The sequence below is a fragment of the Giraffa tippelskirchi genome, chromosome 10 (genome assembly GCF_054371585.1).
Source record: "Giraffa tippelskirchi isolate mGirTip1 chromosome 10, T2T-mGirTip1v1.2.pri, whole genome shotgun sequence".
In the NCBI taxonomy this organism is placed as follows: domain Eukaryota; kingdom Metazoa; phylum Chordata; class Mammalia; order Artiodactyla; family Giraffidae; genus Giraffa; species Giraffa tippelskirchi.
The window spans coordinates 147591790-147610836 of record NC_137284.1 but is presented as its reverse complement, the minus strand read 5'-3'; the positions used below and the strand labels follow the sequence as shown (position 1 = coordinate 147610836).

Genomic DNA, 19047 nt, shown 5'->3' with positions numbered 1-19047 from the left:
ATATAAGATACAATCCAAAGTTACTCAGCATACAAAGAACCATGGAATTGTGATCAATTTGTAAGGAAAAGAAAATTAGGATATGCCAAACCCCAAGACAACCTAGATATTGGAAATATCAAAGACTTTAAAGTAGTCATCATATCCATGCTTTATGAAGATAAACCTTCCTTAAGTGAATAGAAACACAGAATTTTTTTGCAAAGTAATAGATTCAACAGCAAAGACTCAGACAGAAATTTCAGGACTGAAAATAAACATTTTATATGAAATAAAAATGCCAATGCACGGCTTGATAAAAGAACAAAGACAATGAGAATGGAAAGGGCCAGTGAAAGTAAAGATTAGATTGAAAATAGATTATAACAGTTATTCAACCTGAAAGCGGGGGAAATAAACAGAACTCAAATAATCTAACGTTTGAATCACTGGAGTCCTAGAAGGACAGAAGTAAATTAATACAAAAAGAATTTTTGAAAAAATAATGGCCAAAAGTTCCCTAATATAGTGAAGTCATAAATGTACAGATGTCAATTTTTAAGATTTAAGAAAAAAAAATTGGTCTTCAGAAGTTTGATTTATGATTTTTCAGGCATGATTTTTATTCTTATCCCAAAATGATAAATTTCCGAAGATCAAAGATTTTTTTTCTTAAATCTTAAAAATTGACACATTACACATAGGGGAACAACTATTTGAACAACTGCTGATTTCTCCTCTGAAGCCATGAAGACCAGAAGACAGCAGAACAACATTTTTAAGAGCTGAAAGAAAACAACTATCAACCCAGAATTCTATATTCAGTGAAAATACCTTTAGGGAATGACAATGAAATAAAGACATTCTCACATGAACCGAAAATAAAAGAATTTGTCACAAGCAGATCTGCTCTTTAAAAAGTGATAAAAGAAGTTTTTCGGGCTGAAAGGAAATTATACCAGAGGGGCACTTGGAACATCAGGAATGAAGGAAGAACAATAAAGATGGTAAATATCAAGGTAAATGCAACAGACTCTTTTTCTTCATTTAAAATATGTATAACTGCTGAAAACAAAAATTGCTAATATTCTCCAAATTTCAATATATGTACATGTAATACTTCAGACAACTACAACATAAAGAGTGTAGGATAAATGGATAAATATGGTTTTCGGCTTGAAATAAAGGCCTGGGAAGCCCAGAAAATAGAGGGCCTTGGATGCAGAGATCCTTTGGTAATGGGTTTTCACATGATACCAACGTGCTACTAAATCTTTTCACAAACTGTTGAGTTTTCAAATGTATTGATGTAAGGGAAAGTGCACTTAAATTATTCTGATAAAGAGATAACATTTTCCTATATTTCTAAGCTTTATTTTTCCCTTATTCATCACCTTCTTTGTCTGAAATGATATACAACAGCCATATGAGAATTGGGTGATAGAAACAATAAAGAAGGCTGAAGGTCACTAGTGGTAGTTAGTGCCACCAGAAGAGAGCTGTTTTTTCCTGTATATCAATACAGGAAAAACTACATAAATACCCAGGTACTTATGAAAATGAGACAATTACCCAGATAAGTGACAGGTATAACTCTTTTTCTGCAATGAGTTCTCACAAAAAGAGATATCAGAAATAAACTGTAATTAATAAAGGAAACTGTAATTAATAAAAGAAAGTGTAATTGATAAAAGAAACTGTAATTAATCCTAGACTACTACCTTAATTCTCCAGCTAGCACTTTTGGAATCAGCCTTAGAAACTGTTAGCATAAAAATAAAATACAAATGATCTTCGAACTTTTGCTTATGACCCACCTAAGAGAAAGCAAGTGCTCCGTTGCACGTTTTAAGTTGACACCTATAATTTTTCATCATAAATTTAAAGAATGGCAAAGTGTATTGCCAACATGAGAATTTTAAAATAAAAGCATTACATCATCTTTTCAATGTCCAATGGAATAGTAATTTCATATCTATCATCATTTTGTTTTTAAAATACACAAATAGGACCTTCTTTGGTAGTGGAAAAGTTTATACCATTTCTTTTTCTCCTTGAAGTTACATTCTACTTACATCATGAAATATCACCTTATCCTAATCTATTTTTATACTTAAAAGACATTTCTTGATCATCTATTTCTTTGCAATAAAATATCTGTAAATCGAAGTTTAATTTTTTTAAACTTCTGTGACTGAAATTCTCTGTTAAAAATAGTTTTCCCTTTGGGTTGATTTAGGGTTACAATGTTTTGGTTTATAAGTGATCAAAACAAATTAAACATATCATGAATTTTGGAGAGTGCTTATGTTGTTGTTCAGTCACTCAGTCATGTCCGACTCTTTGCAACCCTGTGGACTGCAGCAGGCCAGGCTTCCCTGTCCTTCACCCTCCCCCGGAGTTTGCTCAAACCCATGTCCATTGAGTTGGTGATACCATCCAACCATCTCATCCTCTGTCATCCCCTTCTCCTCCTGCCCTCAATCTTTCCCAGCATCAGGGTCTCTTCCAATGAGCTGGCTCTTCACATCAGGTGGCCAAACTATTGGAGCTTCAGCTTCAGCATCAGTCCTTCCAATGAATATTCAGGGTTGATTTCCTTTAGGATTGACCGGTTTGATCTCCTTGCCGTCAGAGGTGAATGCTTATAAACAACAAAAAATTTAACACATCTCTTGACAGAAGTTTTCCCCATTGATTTAATGTATCCATGTACAACTATTACTTATTGCTTGAATGAGACAGCATCAATTCTATTTTTAGTTGTGCTGACATAAGCACTGAGAAACTTTGCTAATAGGAGCAAGTAGATGGGAATGGAAAAAGCTAGGTCATAGCAATATTACCCAACTCCTTAAATTCATCCCAAGTTAGACGCAAACGATTATATAGAAATCTATCATAAAAATTATTTGTGATGATCTATCAACTGACAACTTCACTAGTTTCTCAAATTTTTCTGAAAACAAAGAATTGTTTTCAATGTGATTTTTAAAAGACTATATTGACCTGGAGCAGTTACTGTCTGCTGCTAAGATTCCTACCACAGATGCTAATATAAGGAAAAACATAAAATTTCTGCAATTCAAAATAACATAACTAGTAAACAATGGAGAGGCTGTTACCTCCAAAACAGAATCTAAAATTTGAGTTAAGAGAAAAAGAATTTATTATCCAGGCATCATTGCTATTCATTTTCACAATGTCTGGGAAATAAACCAAAAAAGCAATACTAAGATTTACCAAATCCATATTTCTTTTGTTCTCATTTAGAAGTATCTTGCCTTACCTGAAATAACCTTTAAAGGATTAGCAAAATGGAAACATTATTAATTTAATGCAAAATATATATATATATTTTTAGTTCTACCAGTTTATTGCTACCAACCCATCTCCCTCCACCCTCATGCATGCGTGCTCAGTCATGTAACCCCATGGACTGCAGCCCACCAGGCTCCTCTGTCCATGGACTTTTCCAGGCAAGAATACTGGAGTGGGTTGCCATTTCCTTCTCCGCAAAATATTTTTTGTAAAACACTTTCATTACATCATGTACTTTATATGTTTTTGCTGAACCCTGGAGGGGCTGCAGATATAATTTATTCAATTTGGAGAAAATGTGCTGTTGACCACATAATCGAATTAGCAAAGTTCATTTTCAAACCAATCATCTAAATGAAATTAACTTTGAGAAAAAGTGTGACAATTTTCAATTCCAATAAATGTGTTAGTATGTGTATTTGATGCAAATTTTCTAAAAACTGGGAAATAGATTATAAAATATGTAAGTTCAATTATTAAAACCAATCAAAACTAAAATGATGTATTAATAAGAACTAACAGAGTTAGTTTATGCATTTTATAATGTTATAAAACCAGGAATAAAAATCTATGCATTTTGTCATCACTTAATTCACAGTTCAGTTCAGTTCAGTTCAGTCGTTCAGTCATGTCCGACTCTTTGCGACCCCATGAACTGCAGCATGCCATGGCTCCCTGTCCATCACAAACTCCCAGAGTCCACCCAAACCCATGTCCATTGAGTCAGCGATGCCATCCAACCATCTCATCCTCTGTCATGCCCTTCGCCTCCTGCCCTCAATCTTTCCCAGCATCAGGGTCTTTTCCAATGAGTCAGCTCTTCACATCAGGTGGCCAAAGTATTGGAGTTTCAGCTTCAACATCAATCCTTCCAATGAACACCCAGGACTGATCTCCTTTAGGATGGACTGGTTGGATCTTTTTGCAGTCCAAGGGACTCTCAAGAGTCTTCTCCAACACCACAGTTCAAAAGCATCAATTCTTCAGCGCTCAGCTTTCTTTATAGCTCAGCTCTCACATCCATACATGACTACTGGAAAAACCATAGCCTTGACTAGACGGATCTTTGTTCACAAAGTAATGTCTCTGCTTTTTAATATGCTAATTCACAGTAGTAAAACAAAATAAATACTATTTATGAATTAGAATGTTTTTTTAAATCACAGTATCCCTTTAATAAGTATGTCCACGTATATACTTAAATTTGGTTTTCAACTTTCAGGAATAACTAAGTAAAAATCACATAAAAGTTCTGTAATACTCTAAGCAGTTTTCTTTTAATAATAATAAATATTTCCCCTTATATTTAATGAAGAATAAAAGCACATGCTGTTAAAAACAAATCAGTCTAGCACCTAGCACATAATTTTATTGTTAATAAGAGGTAGAAATTGTTAAACAGGGATGTATTTATGTACTTCATGACAGAATTTGATAAAATAAGTGTATCAGACAGGATGGGCTATGCCATGCTGCCGTAACAAAAAACAAAATTGTACGACTTCAAACAACAAAGGCTTCTTTCTAACCTAAGCTAGGTGTACACTGTGGCTGGCAGAACAGGATCTGTTCCTCATAATCACTCACAACTCTCAAGGCTGACAAAGCAATGATCCTCTGTACCAGAGGGAAAGGAGAGCTCCAGAGAGTTTCATATGGGTAAAGGCAACACTTCACTTCTGTGTATAACCCACTGGCCATAGGTGGTCACATGGCCTTACCCAACTCCAAGAACTGGCATGAAATGAACTACAATCTTATGCCTGGAAAGAGAGAGAACAGGAACTATTTAGTGATCTGTGATTTTCACAGTATATTTTAAATTTCATTGAACACCACATGCCAAATCTAAAATAAAATTAAGGCACTGATGGGTGTACACAAAATGATTTTAGGTGGTACCAAAAGTGGTCATCAAAAAAATAAGCAAATAAAATTATGCATGATGTTTTTGCAGATTATTCTACGTAATGTGAAAAAAATATGAAGGTCTCTTAAAATAATTCATATTATATTTAAAAGAGGGCTTCCCTGATAGCTCGGTTGGTAAAAACTCTGCCTGCAATGCAGGAGACCTGGGTCTGGAAGATCCTTGGTCTGGAAGATCCGCTGGAGAAGGGATAGGCTACCTACTCCAGTATGCTTGGGCTTCGTTGTGGCTCAGCTGGTAAAAAATCCACCTGTGATGCAGGAGACCTGGGTTCAATCCCTGGGTAAAGAATCCCTTCACTCCTTCAGTTGTTTAAAGTCACTTTCCTTTCCAGATAACAACACATCCTACAGATAAGCATTGAGACTAGCTGAAAAAAATTTTTTGCTTATGTTTATATATGTGAAAAAAAATTAGGGTTCAATATTTTCTTCAATGTCAGTTTTGCTCTGCTCTCAACAGACTCTCCTTCAATAACAATACACTTCTTAACCACAGAAGATAAAAGAGATGTGATGATTAAAGGAAAATTACTATCATTCCCTCCATTCACACTCACACAGTCTGATTTCATAAAGTCACAACAAATATCCAGTTACCATATCTAAGAGTTTACTTCACCCTTATCTGGAATATATGCAAGATGGGAAAAGACGGAAGCCTAAGAAAGATTTACGTTGTCTTGATTGATCATTAAAGAAAGCTTCTCCCAAAGGGAACCCTTCTACACTATTGGTAGGAATGGTATAGCCACTATGGAGAACAGTATGGAAGTCCCTTAAAAAAATTAAAAACAGAGCTGCCATATGACCCTGTCATTCCACTGCTGGGAATATACCCAGAGAGAAACATGATCTAAAAGAATACATGCACCCCAATGCTAACTGCAGCACTGTCTGCAATAGCCAAGACATGGAAGCAACCTAAATGTCCATCGACAGAGGAACAGAAAAAGATGTTGCACATGTATACAATGGAATATTCAGTTCAGTTCAGTCGCTCAGTCATGTCCGAGTCTTTGCGACCCCATGAATCGCAGCACACCAGGCCTCCCTGTCCATCACCAACTCCCGGAGTTTACCCAAACCCATGTCCATCGAGTCAGTGATGCCATCCAACCATCTCATCCTCTTGTCGTCCCCTTCTCCTCCTGCCCCCAATCCTTCCCAGCATCAGGGTCTTTTCCAATGAGTCACCTCTTTGCATGAGGTGGCCAAAGTATTGGAGTTTCAGCGTCAACATCAGTCTTTCCAATGAACACCCAGGACTGATCTCCTTTAGGATGGACTGGTTGGATCTCCTTGCAGTCCAAGGGACTCTCAAGAGTCTTCTCCAACACTGTTACTCAGCCATTAAAAAGAATGAAATAATGTCATTTGCAGCAACAAGGATGGACCTAGAGAGTGTCATACTGAGTGAAGTAAGTCAGACAGAGAAGGAGAAATATCGTATGATATCCCTTATATGTGGAATCGAAAAAGAAATTACACAAAGGAACTTAACTTACAAAATAGAAAGAGACTCATAGACTTAGAAAATGAACTTATGGTTGCCAGGGGAAAGGGATAGTTAGGGAGTTTGGGAAGGTCATGTACACACTGTTATGTTCAGAATGGATAACCAGCAAGGACCTATTGTATAGCACATGGACTCAATGTTACATGCCAGCATGGATGAGAACGGGGGTTTAGGGGAGAATGGATACATGTATATGGATGGCTGAGTTCCTTCACTGTTCAACTGAAACTACCACAAAACATTGTTAATAAGCTATACCTCAATACAAAACTATAAAAGTTTTTAATAAATACAAATAATGATCGGGAGTGGGGGGAAGAAGCTTCTCCCCAAACATCTTGAATATTTTTGCTTGTTATACTGGAGGGTTTTACACCCTGGTGAGGAGTGCATCTTTCTTTTGTAAATTGAGAAAAGAACTATTACAAATGCAGAAATAAGATAAAAGAACCTATCCAACACTGGGGAAGAACACTTATAGAAATAAAGCTCTGTAAATTAACTTATACTTGAGGGAGTAGGTATCCACCTGCCCTGTAGACTATTCCACACAATAAGAACTTCAATTGATGTGAACTTTAATTCTGGCTGCAACAGTAAGGAAAACTTGCCATAGAGTATGATGAATAGTGAATTTGCCTACAGCAGATGCCTTCTACAATCCTAGAGGAAGCAGTATATTTATATCATGATCCAATACACACATACATATCGTTTCATGAAACAATAATTACCCTTACTACATGCGATGCACTTTGATATTTCCTATTCCAACATCTTTTAAGGCTGCTCACGACCCACTAAATTGATTTCACAACCAACTAGTGATTCATAACCCACAATTTTAAAACACTGGGTTTCAGAAAAGAGAAATACATGAGGCAATTTCTACCTATAACAAATGTCTTTAAGGAAGCTTTAGCTTGGAGGTACAAGTGGGTGAACAAAGATCTGGAAGTTAATGTCCACAGGAGGTTAAATTTTACTGTTCCATTAGTTTGCCCACCCTAATATTTAAATTTCCCCATCGGTCAGTAACAGTTTCTACAGGTCAGTATCACAGACTTGCTGTTTCTAACTCTGTGGTAGACAGGAAAATGTCCCCCTGAGGTTGCCAGTCCTAATCCCTGGAAGATGTGAATCCCACTGTATATGGGAAAGGGGCCCTTGCAGATGTGAATAAATTAAGAATCTTGAGATGGGGAGATTATCCTGGGTTATTAAGTGGGCCCTAAATGCAATTACACATATTCCTCTAAGAGGAAGGCAGTAGGAGATCTGATACACATCAAGAAGAAGGTGATGTAAAGAGGAAGCAGGGAGCTATTTGAAGATTCTGGCCTTTAAGACTGGAATGATGTGGCCATAAGTCAATGAGTGCCAGCAACCACCAGAAGCTGGAAGAGTCAAAGAAATGATTCTATTCCAGAGCCTCAGGAAGGAGCACAGCCTTGCCAAACATCTTGGTTTTGGGTTGAGGATACTGATTTTGGATTTCTGGTCTCCAGAACTGTGAGAGAATAAAATTCTGATGTTTGAAGCCACCAAGCTTGTGGTATTTCATTACAGTAGGCTCTAGAAAATAGTATGATCCCTATGAAATTAACTTAATAGGAGTCATAGTGTAAAGTAAGCCTTGTTATATTTTAAGAAAAAATTAAGATAGTTGACAGAGATTCACAAAACATTCTGATAATACAACTCATAAACAGGCCAAAAAAAGGGGAAAATCGAAGACACACAATACAGAGCCAACAAGATTTATATTTGTTTATGGAAATACACACATAATAGCTCTTGCCATGAGACCATTGCAAATTTGGTTTTAAACTTTCTAACAGCCAATATTCAGGGGAAGCCAACAATCCAAGACAAGGTGAAATTCCCACCCAGTATATTTTTTGGACTGAGTTACACATGCTATACTCATTACACCCTGTGACAACTTCTTAAGCCATACCCGAGTTAACAAGGCTACTTGTTATCATAGGTTGATAACATGTCAAAACTTAACTTGATAGAAACAAACTCTAAAGCACATATTGATAAGATGCCAAAACCTAAGTTAATAATACAAAGTTCTGTAGAAGGGAAGAGGGTGTCTAGGTATATAGCACGCTGTTGATTTGCATTTTCCCAGGGTACATTTTTAGAGTATTTATGACAGGCCTTAAATAATGCTCAGAAAATAAGTAATGTTTTCAGTAGAACTATCAAACATTCAACAAATGCTTCAATTCAATACCTATGTGGCTTGCTTGAGAGCAGATCTCTTAGGGAGTGAAATACTGCCAAGAGGGTCTAGATAAACACTGAGGAGTCAGGCAGATAGCCCGTCAACTCTCTGAAGCAGCTTCCAGGGCAGTGGGTGGAAAGAGAGAGAGAGTGCTCCAAACAGCGCCCCTAACCCAGGAAAGGGGGTATTAAGAATAGCCTCCCGGAGGGAGGGGAATGGCACTCCTGGTGAGTCAGAAGATTCCTCAGCCCCTACAAGTCAAGCAGTGCGCTTGGAGTACGTCAAGGCCCAAGCTGGATGAAAAGAGAAAGAAAACACACAGAAACAAAGCGGAAGGAGGAAAAGAAAAAACAAACGCATTTCATTCTCCCCGACAAGGAACACGTATAAACACTATTTCAGAGGTTGGGAGGTCCGTGCTAGAGCCATTTCCAACAAAATACAATTAGCGAACCCTGCAGGACAGTCCATGAAAACCAGGCCTCTCGCACCTGAACCTGCGTCCCCGTCAGTCCTCCGCACACCTGGAGGCGCTGTTCTCACTGCGCAGGCGCCAGGTACGCCGTTAAGAGTTCCGGGTCGTTCCCTAAGACTCCTCTCTAGCCACCACGCTTCCGTTTCTCTACTGCTCTCCGCGGGAATCTCCGGCGGGCACTTGGGGGCGGGCTGGGGGCGGGCTGGGGGCGGGCTGGGGGCGGGCTGGGGGCGGGCCTTCCGGGAAAAGGGCCCACGGGAGAGAAGGTCACAAGTAGGTAAGGCCGTACGTGACTTTTGGGGGGGGGGGGCTCTGTAGTGAGTTGTGGGCGATGGCTTTAGAGACCGAGCGGGGGTCTCCAACCTTGTAGAGTCGCCAAGAATAGGACGAGTCAATTTGATTAACCAGATCGGAGATTTCACAGGTATCACCCGAACAACTTGACCTTCTCCTGCTTAACTTGGTGAATTTAACAAACGAAGGGCCCTAGCGTAGTTTCCTTTGCGGCCCAGGAGAGGAATTACTCTGATCAGGCAGCATTCAAGGCTCGGTTTCTATGCTCATCAGTCGGCCTTAGGTGTGTGGAAGTCGGGGGTAATGCAGATAAGTTGTATCAGCCTAAATATATTAGCGAAAAGCCCAGCTTGGCACTGTTGCTTCCATCACAGTAAGGAGGTGTGATCCAGGCAGTCGGAGGGGGTTGGGGATGTTTTTGTTGAAATGAGTAAAGCTTGACCTACATTAAGAGTCGTTCATGTCTCTGAGACCCAGTCAAATAATCAGCACCAGGCTTTAAAAATAATAAAGCATTGTGTCTAGATTGGTTTTTGTGTGTGAAACACGTGTGCACAGTGTGCCACTTCCTTGCCTGATGACTTTTAGGGGAGGCATTGTGCTGACTTCTGCCTGTCACCCTGGCAAGGCAGTGAGATAGCATAACTGTCCTGTACTAGATGAGAAAAGGAAGGCAAAGAATACATACTACTACAAACACGATATGACCATTAAAGTGCAAAGGCAAAATTCCAGCCAGCTTTTGTACTCCAAAGCTGGCACTGTCCACTAGCCAGTGGTTTTTGAGAAGCCTGCCTCTCCAGCAGAATTTACACACACACAGGTTTCAGCATATGCTTCTAAATACAGCTCCCTGAGATTCACCACACTGAAGGATACCCAGATTAAGAACTCTTGCACATCATCCACATTTTTCAAAGAAAAAAGGCAAACATAATCCAAAACCAGTTACTGTACAAACCTGAGCTTTTTACTGCATCAGACCTATCAGAAAGATACAGAAACTTACCCTTATATGCTAAAGCAAAAATATGGACATTTTCTCTGTGAACTTAACGTGTCTTGCTCTGACACATTTCAGTAATTCGTTTTTACTTAGCATTTTCAATCCAGGTAATTTTTCTTCATGATACTGTTTTATTTAGTTCACATTTAAAGAAAATTTGATATTTTAAGTGGCCTCGTGTGGATAAAAATCTAATTTACTTGCCATTTACCTTAAAGTCTTTCACACAGTAATCATGTTCTTTTTTGTTTGTTTGTTTTTAAGATAAAGTTGAAAGTTTCTGGAAAGAGACATACGAGGATCCTGAAAAGTCCTAGGTAAGGCTTTCCCAATCTTAAAAAAAATCAAAGCTAGTAAAGAGTGGCAGTTTTCCAGTCTCAGGACCAGTATTTATGGACAGCAGAACTTCTGAGCTGTTTTAGTTTATGTGAAAGAAAGGATTACCTAGCACCTATGCCATCCTTCATCAGAAACATATAGGTCTGTGCTCTGTAAGAGGCTACAAAGCAGTAACGGGTAATTGTTACAGCCGTTTTGTTTGCTTCTATTTGGCAAGTGCTCGTTTGTTTCTAGTAAATGTTTCAGGTTTGGAGAGGCTTATTCTCTTTCTCTATCAGAAAAGTTCTAGGACTTGGAGTTTGTGATATGACCATCTCCATAGGATTCTTTTTTTTTTTAACAAATCTTTCTATTTTTTTACTTATGTATTGCCGCACTGGTTCTTCATCGCTGCATGTGGACTCTTCTCTAGTAGCAGTCCTCGGGCTTCTCATTGAGGTGGCTTCTCCTGATGCAGAGCACAGGCTCTAGTGCCCGAGATCACCAATTGCAGCACATGGGCTTAGTTGCCCCATGGCATATGGAATCTTCCCAGACCAGGGATCAAACCCATGTTCCCTGAATTGACATGCAGATTCTTAACCACTGGACTACTAGGGAAGCCCTCCATTGGATTCTCAGTTCAGTTCAGTTCAGTCGCTCAGTCGTGTCTGACTCTTTGCGACCCCATGAATCGCAGCACACCAGGCCTCCCTGTCCATCACCAACTCCTGGAGTTTACCCAAACCCATGATAAGAGACCTTATTATCCATGAGCTATGTGTCCCAGTACTTTGCTGCCTTCCAAGGTTGACATGGAGATGACTTAGCATCCTGTGATGGTTTCAGTGACCACAATCCTGGTGAGTCCCTCCTTACTGCCAAGCTGTGGTCCCCTCCCCTGTGTTTCCCTGGGTGTCAGTGTTTGTAAGTGAGGATCCCATTCCAGGGAGGCACAGGTTCAGCTGCATGGCGTATGCATCTCCTTTTGTGCGTGGTTAAATGAGGACGAGGAACAAACAAATGTGTCTGTGTATAGAATGTATGAATACCAAGCACGTTGAGGTTTTTGCTTTTTTTAGTTTGCCATTTATTCAGTGCCACTGTTTTATTTCTCACACAGTCCTGCAAGCTTTGTTTTTCAAAAGGGAAACTGATATTTAGAGAGAATAGATAATTGTTCACCCAATTTTGGGTGAACTCCGGAGTTGGTGATGGACAGGGAGGCCTGGTGTGCTGCGGTTCATGGGGTCGCAAAGAGTCTGACACGACTGAGCGACTGAACTGAACTGAAGGGTGGAGGGAAGAGAAAAGATAATGCATGCAAAGAAACTTTTTGTAGCTTCTGAAGGCAAATTCTGGTAATGTGCAAAACCTGATACGTTATTATATTCTCTTTATATGTTAAACTGTTAGTGACTTTTTCTCATTGATGAAATTATAAACCTAGCCCTAACAACCCCAGTCCATCCCTATCCACAGTGGAGCAAGAGTTGGCAAAGAAGGGAATCCTGGAACAGAGAGTGCTGAAAGGAGAAAGGCTTGCACAGATTCCGGCTTGGAGGGGAGATGGGCAGGGAGACCTTGGACCTGAGTGTTCTCCCATTGCTGGCCTTCAGGTGGCACTGTTGGCCCAAGATTGCTTGGTTGGTTTTCAGAAGGTAACTGGTTAGAGATTGACCTGAAATTGGTTTCAGGTCATCCTTTAGGCTCTTTCAGTGGATCTTGGAATGGACATGAAAAGTTCTTTAAATACTGGGTATCTAAATTGCCAGAGAAATTTTGAAATTTACTTGGCAGCATTCCTGTTTAGGAGAGTTTTTTTTAATGTATTTCTTCCATTGGTTTTTCAAGATAGATTGATGCCTTTTTTCTATTCAGAGGTCAGCTCCTTTTCATCCTAGATAAACTGTCTCCCAGGATACTGTCTTAGTCAACAAAACTCTCATGTCACTACAAAAGTTTATGTAAATTAGTATACTCTGCTGACAGTTACCCTTACGTTTGAACTAAAATGGAGAGTTAGTCTACTAGCATCATTCTTTTTTCTAATATAAGAAACTCTCTACTACTTTTGTAATTGAATTATAGCTGAAGTATAATATTATATGTTACAGATATACCCTATAGTGATGTACAATTTTTAAAGGTAATATTACAGATATACCCTATAGTGATGTACAATTTTTAAAGGTAATATTCCATTTATAGTTACAAAATATTGGTATAGTACTTGTGAAGTCTTGATTTTTAATGTATCACTTATATAATCTTCAATATATATTACCTGTAATTTCTGCATATTGCAGATACTATTCTTATACTATTTCACCATTCTATGCCTCCAAAGAAAAAGTTACTGTTTTCAGCTAATACGAATTTAGCAAGTTTTCATTAAAACAGAATATTTAAGATGGAAGATAAGACACGTCACATCACAATTCATAAATGCCTTTTATTCCGGAATAAAATGAATCTTTTGAGCCATCGAGTTAATTCCTATACGACTACTATCTCTGTTTTTCCCAACTGGCTCTCAGTCTCTAGGCAGAATCCAATCCAGCAACCTAGAGGCTAAATGACCTCATAACTCATTAGCTGTTTTCAGAGCCATCTGGAGCCCTTGAGGAGAACAGTGTTCAAAGGGCTGATAATAAAGACAACAGCATAATTACTTCTCCACCATGATTAAACCTTTAGATGGCAAGCAGTCAGCGTGTTTATTCTGCAGAGTGCTGAGGTCGGTATTTTCTGAAGGTATAATAACAGATGCTGTGGCTGGATAACTTGTTCCCCTGTCCTCATCTAGCCTACAAATAGGTGAGCTGACTATCAGTAAATAACCTATTAAATCACAAAATCGTTCATTGTAAAAAGGGCATTACAGCACAGGAATAATCATACGCGAACACCAAACGTAAAAGATGCGAGCGGAAAGCATGCAAAGGAAATAACCACTTGAACTGTGGATAATTCTTAACCCCAAGGCATGTCCTGCCAACATGAACTAAGTCATGGGTGGCTCGCTGTGTTTTCACTTTGTAAAGCATTCCTTAGATAATCTGGGGATTTCTTAACATGAACCGTTTGTGTTCTCATTTTTCTATAGGGCCTCTTGTTCCTTGCTGCTCAAGAAATGTCTTCACTTTCAGAATATGCCCTGCGCATGAGTCGTCTGAGTGCCCGGCTGTTCGGTGAGGTTGCCAGGCCTACTGATTCCAAATCCATGAAAGTGGTGAAGCTGTTCAGTGAGCAGCCTTTGGCCAAGAGGAAAGAGACTTATGACTGGTATCCAAATCACAACACTTACTTTGCACTCATGGGGATACTACGTTTTCTTGGCCTCTACAGGTAACAACAACAACAAAAAAACACAAAGAGTAACCTATAGGAGATTTGTTTAATAGATCAGAAAGGGAAAAAAATTAGCCTTTCTATTTTTATAGTTTTTTGGTTCTTATAATAGTGCCCAGGTAGTTCAAAAGGTACAGTGGTGGGAGAAGAAAGCTTTCAAAATATCCATAATGAGTATATATACTTAAAAAAAAAGGAAAATGCACTTACTGGAAGACATAACTTAATTATGTCTATGATGCAACTACCATTGACTAGATACTGAGCTATAGAGAGACTGTGACTTAGTCATTAATCTAAGAGCGCTCAATGGATGCAGAGGAAACAGGTCCACACACTGAGCAGATCCCGTTGGTCAGATGGAAAGGGTGCAGCCGACCTGCTTCCTAACTGGCAAGGGGAAGCCTCCTTTCTTTCCTGATGGCAGTTTTGTTGTATTTCTTATTTCCTTTCACCCTCTTTGGGCATTTTTAATTGGTACCCTTTTTGGTATACTAAAGCTGAAGTTTACCTTTACGGGTAATAGGTAATCGATATTATAATAGGATAATAACATATAATAGTAACAGTAGTGGGCTCTTTCCACCATGCATTTGTATGTTTGTGCATGCATAGGAAGTGGGCGCTTGAGGTGATATGCTGCTCTAGAAAGAAAAAAGATCAAATACCCCTGTGATCATTTTTCTTTTAAAAAATGTCTTAATTACCAAACGAATACATGTTCATTATACACGAATTTAAACAGTACATAATTGTATAAAGTTAAATGCCGACTTTTTTTTAATTTAACATGTTTTAATTGTCTTAGGGCGATGTTACAAAAATTAATTTGGGACTGTTAGCTCTAATATAATAAGATTAACAGTTCATTCCCAATAACTAGAGATTGGTACATTCATTTACCCAACTTTTTTTTTTTCAGTACCTTCCATATGCAGGCATTTAAGATGGGCACAAGGGAAGTGTTCTATGAACAAAATAGATTTTCTTAGTTAATATATCACTAGAGATGATAATCCATGATGTATTTTGAGTTTCTGGAATTGCTTTTGGGATTATCTCCCTAAAGTCTTGGCTCAAAACATAAAAACTAATTTTATTCTTACCCCAAATAAAATACTGAAAGACACGTGTCCTGAGTAGAAAATCATAACCCATACCAAAATTACCTTCAGTTATTTTAATTTACTTTTTTGCTGCTGCTCCCCATTTGTCTGAAAAATAAAGCCTCAACTATCTTTGGGGACAGAGGAAAAACACTTAGCTTTAGTTATCCGTGGAGAAGCACAATTATTTTCACGTATGTAGTCACTAGTTACGGTAAATGGTGCCTCTACCGCAAGGCCTCCTGAGGAGTCAGGCAGGATGAAAGCAGACGAACTTCAATAAAGAAAATCTTACAAAGACCTACAAAACGGGGAGGGAATCAGGGTCTCAAAAACAGTGACTCATTCCATCAAGCAGATGCTTGGGCAGTTCATCCACAAAGACCCCTGCCTTTGGAATTTTCTTTCTGCCTGGGGGGTTGTCAGAAATGATTGACAGGAGGGAAGAAGAGAGGGGAAAACATACTAAGTAAGTAAATTATGTGGTATGTTACAAAGCTGAATGTGATGCAGGGGGAAAAAATAGTAGAGCCAGCTGAGCAGGATCAAGAGTGATGCCTGGGCCCTCAGTTGGGGGGGCGAGCACGGGTCACAGTACTAAACAGAGCGGTCAGGGTAGCCTCGCTGAGAAGACGAGGTTTCCGCAGAGGCTGAGGGTGGAGAGTGAGCTGGGGGCACCCAAGGAAGAGCTTTCAAGGCAGAGACCAAAGCAGAGCAAAGGCCTTGAGGAATATGCCTCGTCTGTTCCAGGAGCCTCACAGGCTGAAGGGAAAGCCATGGGACAGGAGGAAGGTTGTGAAGGGGGCTGAGAAAGCAGAGAGCGATTTGCCAGGCTGTGAACAGAGGAGTGACATGGTCTGACTTACGTCTCAGAAAAATTACTCTGGCTGCTTTTTTGAAAGTGACTTACTTGAGGGCAATCATAGCTAATCCTGAGGAGGGCATGGCAACCCACTCCAGCATTCTTGCCTGGAGAATCCCCATGGAGAGAGGAGCCTGGCAGGCTACAGTCCATCAGGTCGCAAAGTGTTCAACACGACTGAGTGACTAAGCAAAGCACAGCACATAGCTAATCCCAGAGAGGTCTTTTGTAGCTATCATGTTCATGGAATGAAACATCCAACCCTATAAAACCTATCTATTTTTTAAAACAACCTGGGGGAATCCCTTGGTGGTCCAGCAGTTAAGACTCTGAGCTTTCACTGCCGAGGGCCCGGGTTCAATTTCTGACTGGGGAACTAAGATCCCACAAGTCACACAGCACAGCCAAAAATTAAAGAATAAAAAAAATTAAAAAGCAGCTGTGCTGTGTATGCTTAGTCGCTCAGTCACGTCCGACTCTGCGACCTGTGGACTGTAGCCCACCAGGCTCCTCTGTCCATGGGAATTCTCCCGGCAAGAATACTGGAGTGGGTTGCCATGCCCTTCTCCAGGGTATCTTCTGGACCCAGAAATTGAACCAGGGTCTCCTGCATTGCAGGCAGATTCTTTACCAGCTGAGCTACCAGGGAAGCCCTAAAAAAACAGCATCAGGAGTTAAAGATTGGGTCCAGGAAACCGCTCTCTTACATTTAGTTAGTTTACTACTATCCACACTTACATGGATGAAGAGACCATGGTGCAGAGAGGGAAGGATCCTCACCCAAGGTCACACAGCTACTAGATGGTGGAGCTGTGACTTGAACCCAGGGTCGCATGGGTTCCAGAGCTTACATATTGAAACACTATACTGTTTTAGGCCCTCCGTATCCCCAGGTTAGCTATCTGTAGATTCAACCAACCACAGATTGAAAATATTCGTGAAAAAAAAAATTCCAGAAAGTTCTAAAAACCAAACCTTGAATTTGCCGTGCACTGGCAACTCTTTATATATAATTTAAAGTATACAGGAGGATGTGTGTAGATTATATGCTAACACTATGCTGTATAAGGGACTTGAGCATCAGTGGATTTTGGTATCTCTGGTGGGGGGGGTCCTAGAGCCAGTCCCCCAAGGATACTGAGGAATGACCATGTTTGATTGTAAAATGCAGACATTTTTATACAGTACAGGCAGTCTTCATCTTACACCCCATTCATATGTGCAAACAGCCCTGGCCTCCTTGATCCCTCGAGGACCTGTCTGTAGAGCTCCTCTTTGCTGATCCAGCTTCCTTCTGCCGGAGACTCCCCAGCAGCCTTCTGTGTGACTCTTCCACTCTCATCCAGGCAGCTTCCTCCACACCTCTCCCTTTGGTAGTAGGTGCTGATCCCTGGGCCTCCCAGGGTCTCGTGTAGCTACTGAAGCTTATACCCACTTTCTGCCCCCGTCAGTGTATAGTCTTAGTATTACAGGGAAACCTGGGGCAATTATTAGTGTTGAATCCTAGTTATATCGGTTTACACGATGGGCTTGGCAATTAACTGCTGTTTGTGACCTTGCTTCTGTGATGGGAAACTGATTTAGAAATGAACTCTGGGAACGCAGCCTGTCTGTACATCATGGGCTCCCTGTCCTTTCTGTTCACTAAGCTGTAGAAGTCAGAGTGTGATAACCAGAACCACCTAAGGGAACATTCTAGACAGGTGTCCTTTTCCAGTCTGGTAAAAATACTGGCTAATTATTTTTTTCTTTCTCCTTTCAGAGACGAACATCAGGACTTTAGGGATGAGCAGCTGCGTCTGAAGAAGCTTCGTGGAAAGGAGAAGCCAAGGAAAGGAGAAGGGAAAAGAGCAGCGAAAAAGAAATAGTGCTGGTCCGTCAGGGGAGGACTTCTCTCTCAGTGGCTGAAAGCAGGAAGAAGTGTATTTACAGTCCATCCACATCTTGGAGGAGTGTCAGCTTCCCAGGTTGAAAACTGGAGGAACACCATCATTTCTGTGTTGAAATCTAACGCAGTTGAATTGTGACTGGTTTCATTCCAATTCTGCAAAATTATTTTCCTTGGTTCTGTAATCTGAGGTTTACCTTATTCCCCAAAGAAATGGAACGCATGATTATTTATTGTTGAATGACTGGTTTGGGAGGGGATGGGGTGTTGCGGGAGTGGAGGGGAAACTCGTTAAATGAACGTCCTCATTACTCCCTTCTTGCCTCCCCACCTAAACCACCCCTAAACTCTTTCATCTCTCCGGCTGTTCAACCACTGTCTCCACCACCAAGCTCACAAACTTTATGTTCCTCTCCGCCCACTCCTTTGAGAAGATCTGTAAGATAAGTTTGTGGGATAAAAGGCTGTGCCTGGTAGGAGAGTACCGAATACCTGCTTTATACAAGCTGCCAGAGCCCTGGGAATACAGTGGTTTACAGGAAACAGTCCCTACCTCATGGAACTTTCAGTCCTGTGTGAGAGACTGATATTACATAGTTACACAAATACAGTTGTATTATATGCTACAAAGGAAAAATCCAGACTTCTGTGAGAATGTGGATGGATCAATGGATTGATCCAGAGGGATAGCAAGAGGCCAAAACTTCGTTAGGTAGTTTAAAGAACGTCTCCCTAAAGAGCTCTGAAGAATAAATTAGGG

The 19047-nt window shown here is 40.0% G+C and overlaps 2 protein-coding genes across 4 annotated transcripts in view; one reads left to right on the top strand and one right to left on the bottom strand.

Annotated features, from left to right (window-relative positions):
• Positions 1–13379, bottom strand: part of LOC145522503 (uncharacterized) — a 50099-nt gene extending 36720 nt beyond the window's left edge. Inside the window, exons 1-2 of the mRNA XM_081531183.1 lie at positions 13365–13379; positions 9476–9695 (exon numbers count right to left, since the gene is read on the bottom strand). Coding sequence (XP_081387309.1) covers positions 9476–9695; positions 13365–13379 — 235 coding nt within the window. The remainder of the gene's footprint in view (positions 1–9475; positions 9696–13364) is intronic.
• Positions 9701–18516, top strand: MRPS33 (mitochondrial ribosomal protein S33). 3 transcript variants are annotated; one of them, XM_081534349.1, is made up of 4 exons: positions 9701–9732; positions 11024–11076; positions 14187–14428; positions 18162–18516. In XM_081534349.1, the coding sequence occupies exons 3-4, from the start codon at positions 14214–14216 to the stop codon at positions 18265–18267; spliced, it is 321 nt and encodes a 106-aa protein (XP_081390475.1). In that variant the 5' UTR covers positions 9701–9732; positions 11024–11076; positions 14187–14213; the 3' UTR covers positions 18268–18516. The 3 variants fall into 3 exon arrangements, with proteins under 3 accessions (XP_081390475.1, XP_081390473.1, XP_081390474.1); XM_081534347.1 differs by having other exon boundaries at positions 9701–9736; XM_081534348.1 differs by having other exon boundaries at positions 9701–9883.
• The last annotated feature ends 531 nt before the right edge of the window (positions 18517–19047 follow it).

Excerpts from the sequence above, each read along its gene's own strand:
- MRPS33 (XM_081534349.1), top strand. The coding sequence starts at position 14,214 with ATGTCTTCACTTTCAGAATATGCCCTGCGCATGAGTCGTCTGAGTGCC. Across the intron at positions 14,429-18,161 it reads CGTTTTCTTGGCCTCTACAG|AGACGAACATCAGGACTTTA; the intron begins GTAACAACAACA and ends TTCTCCTTTCAG.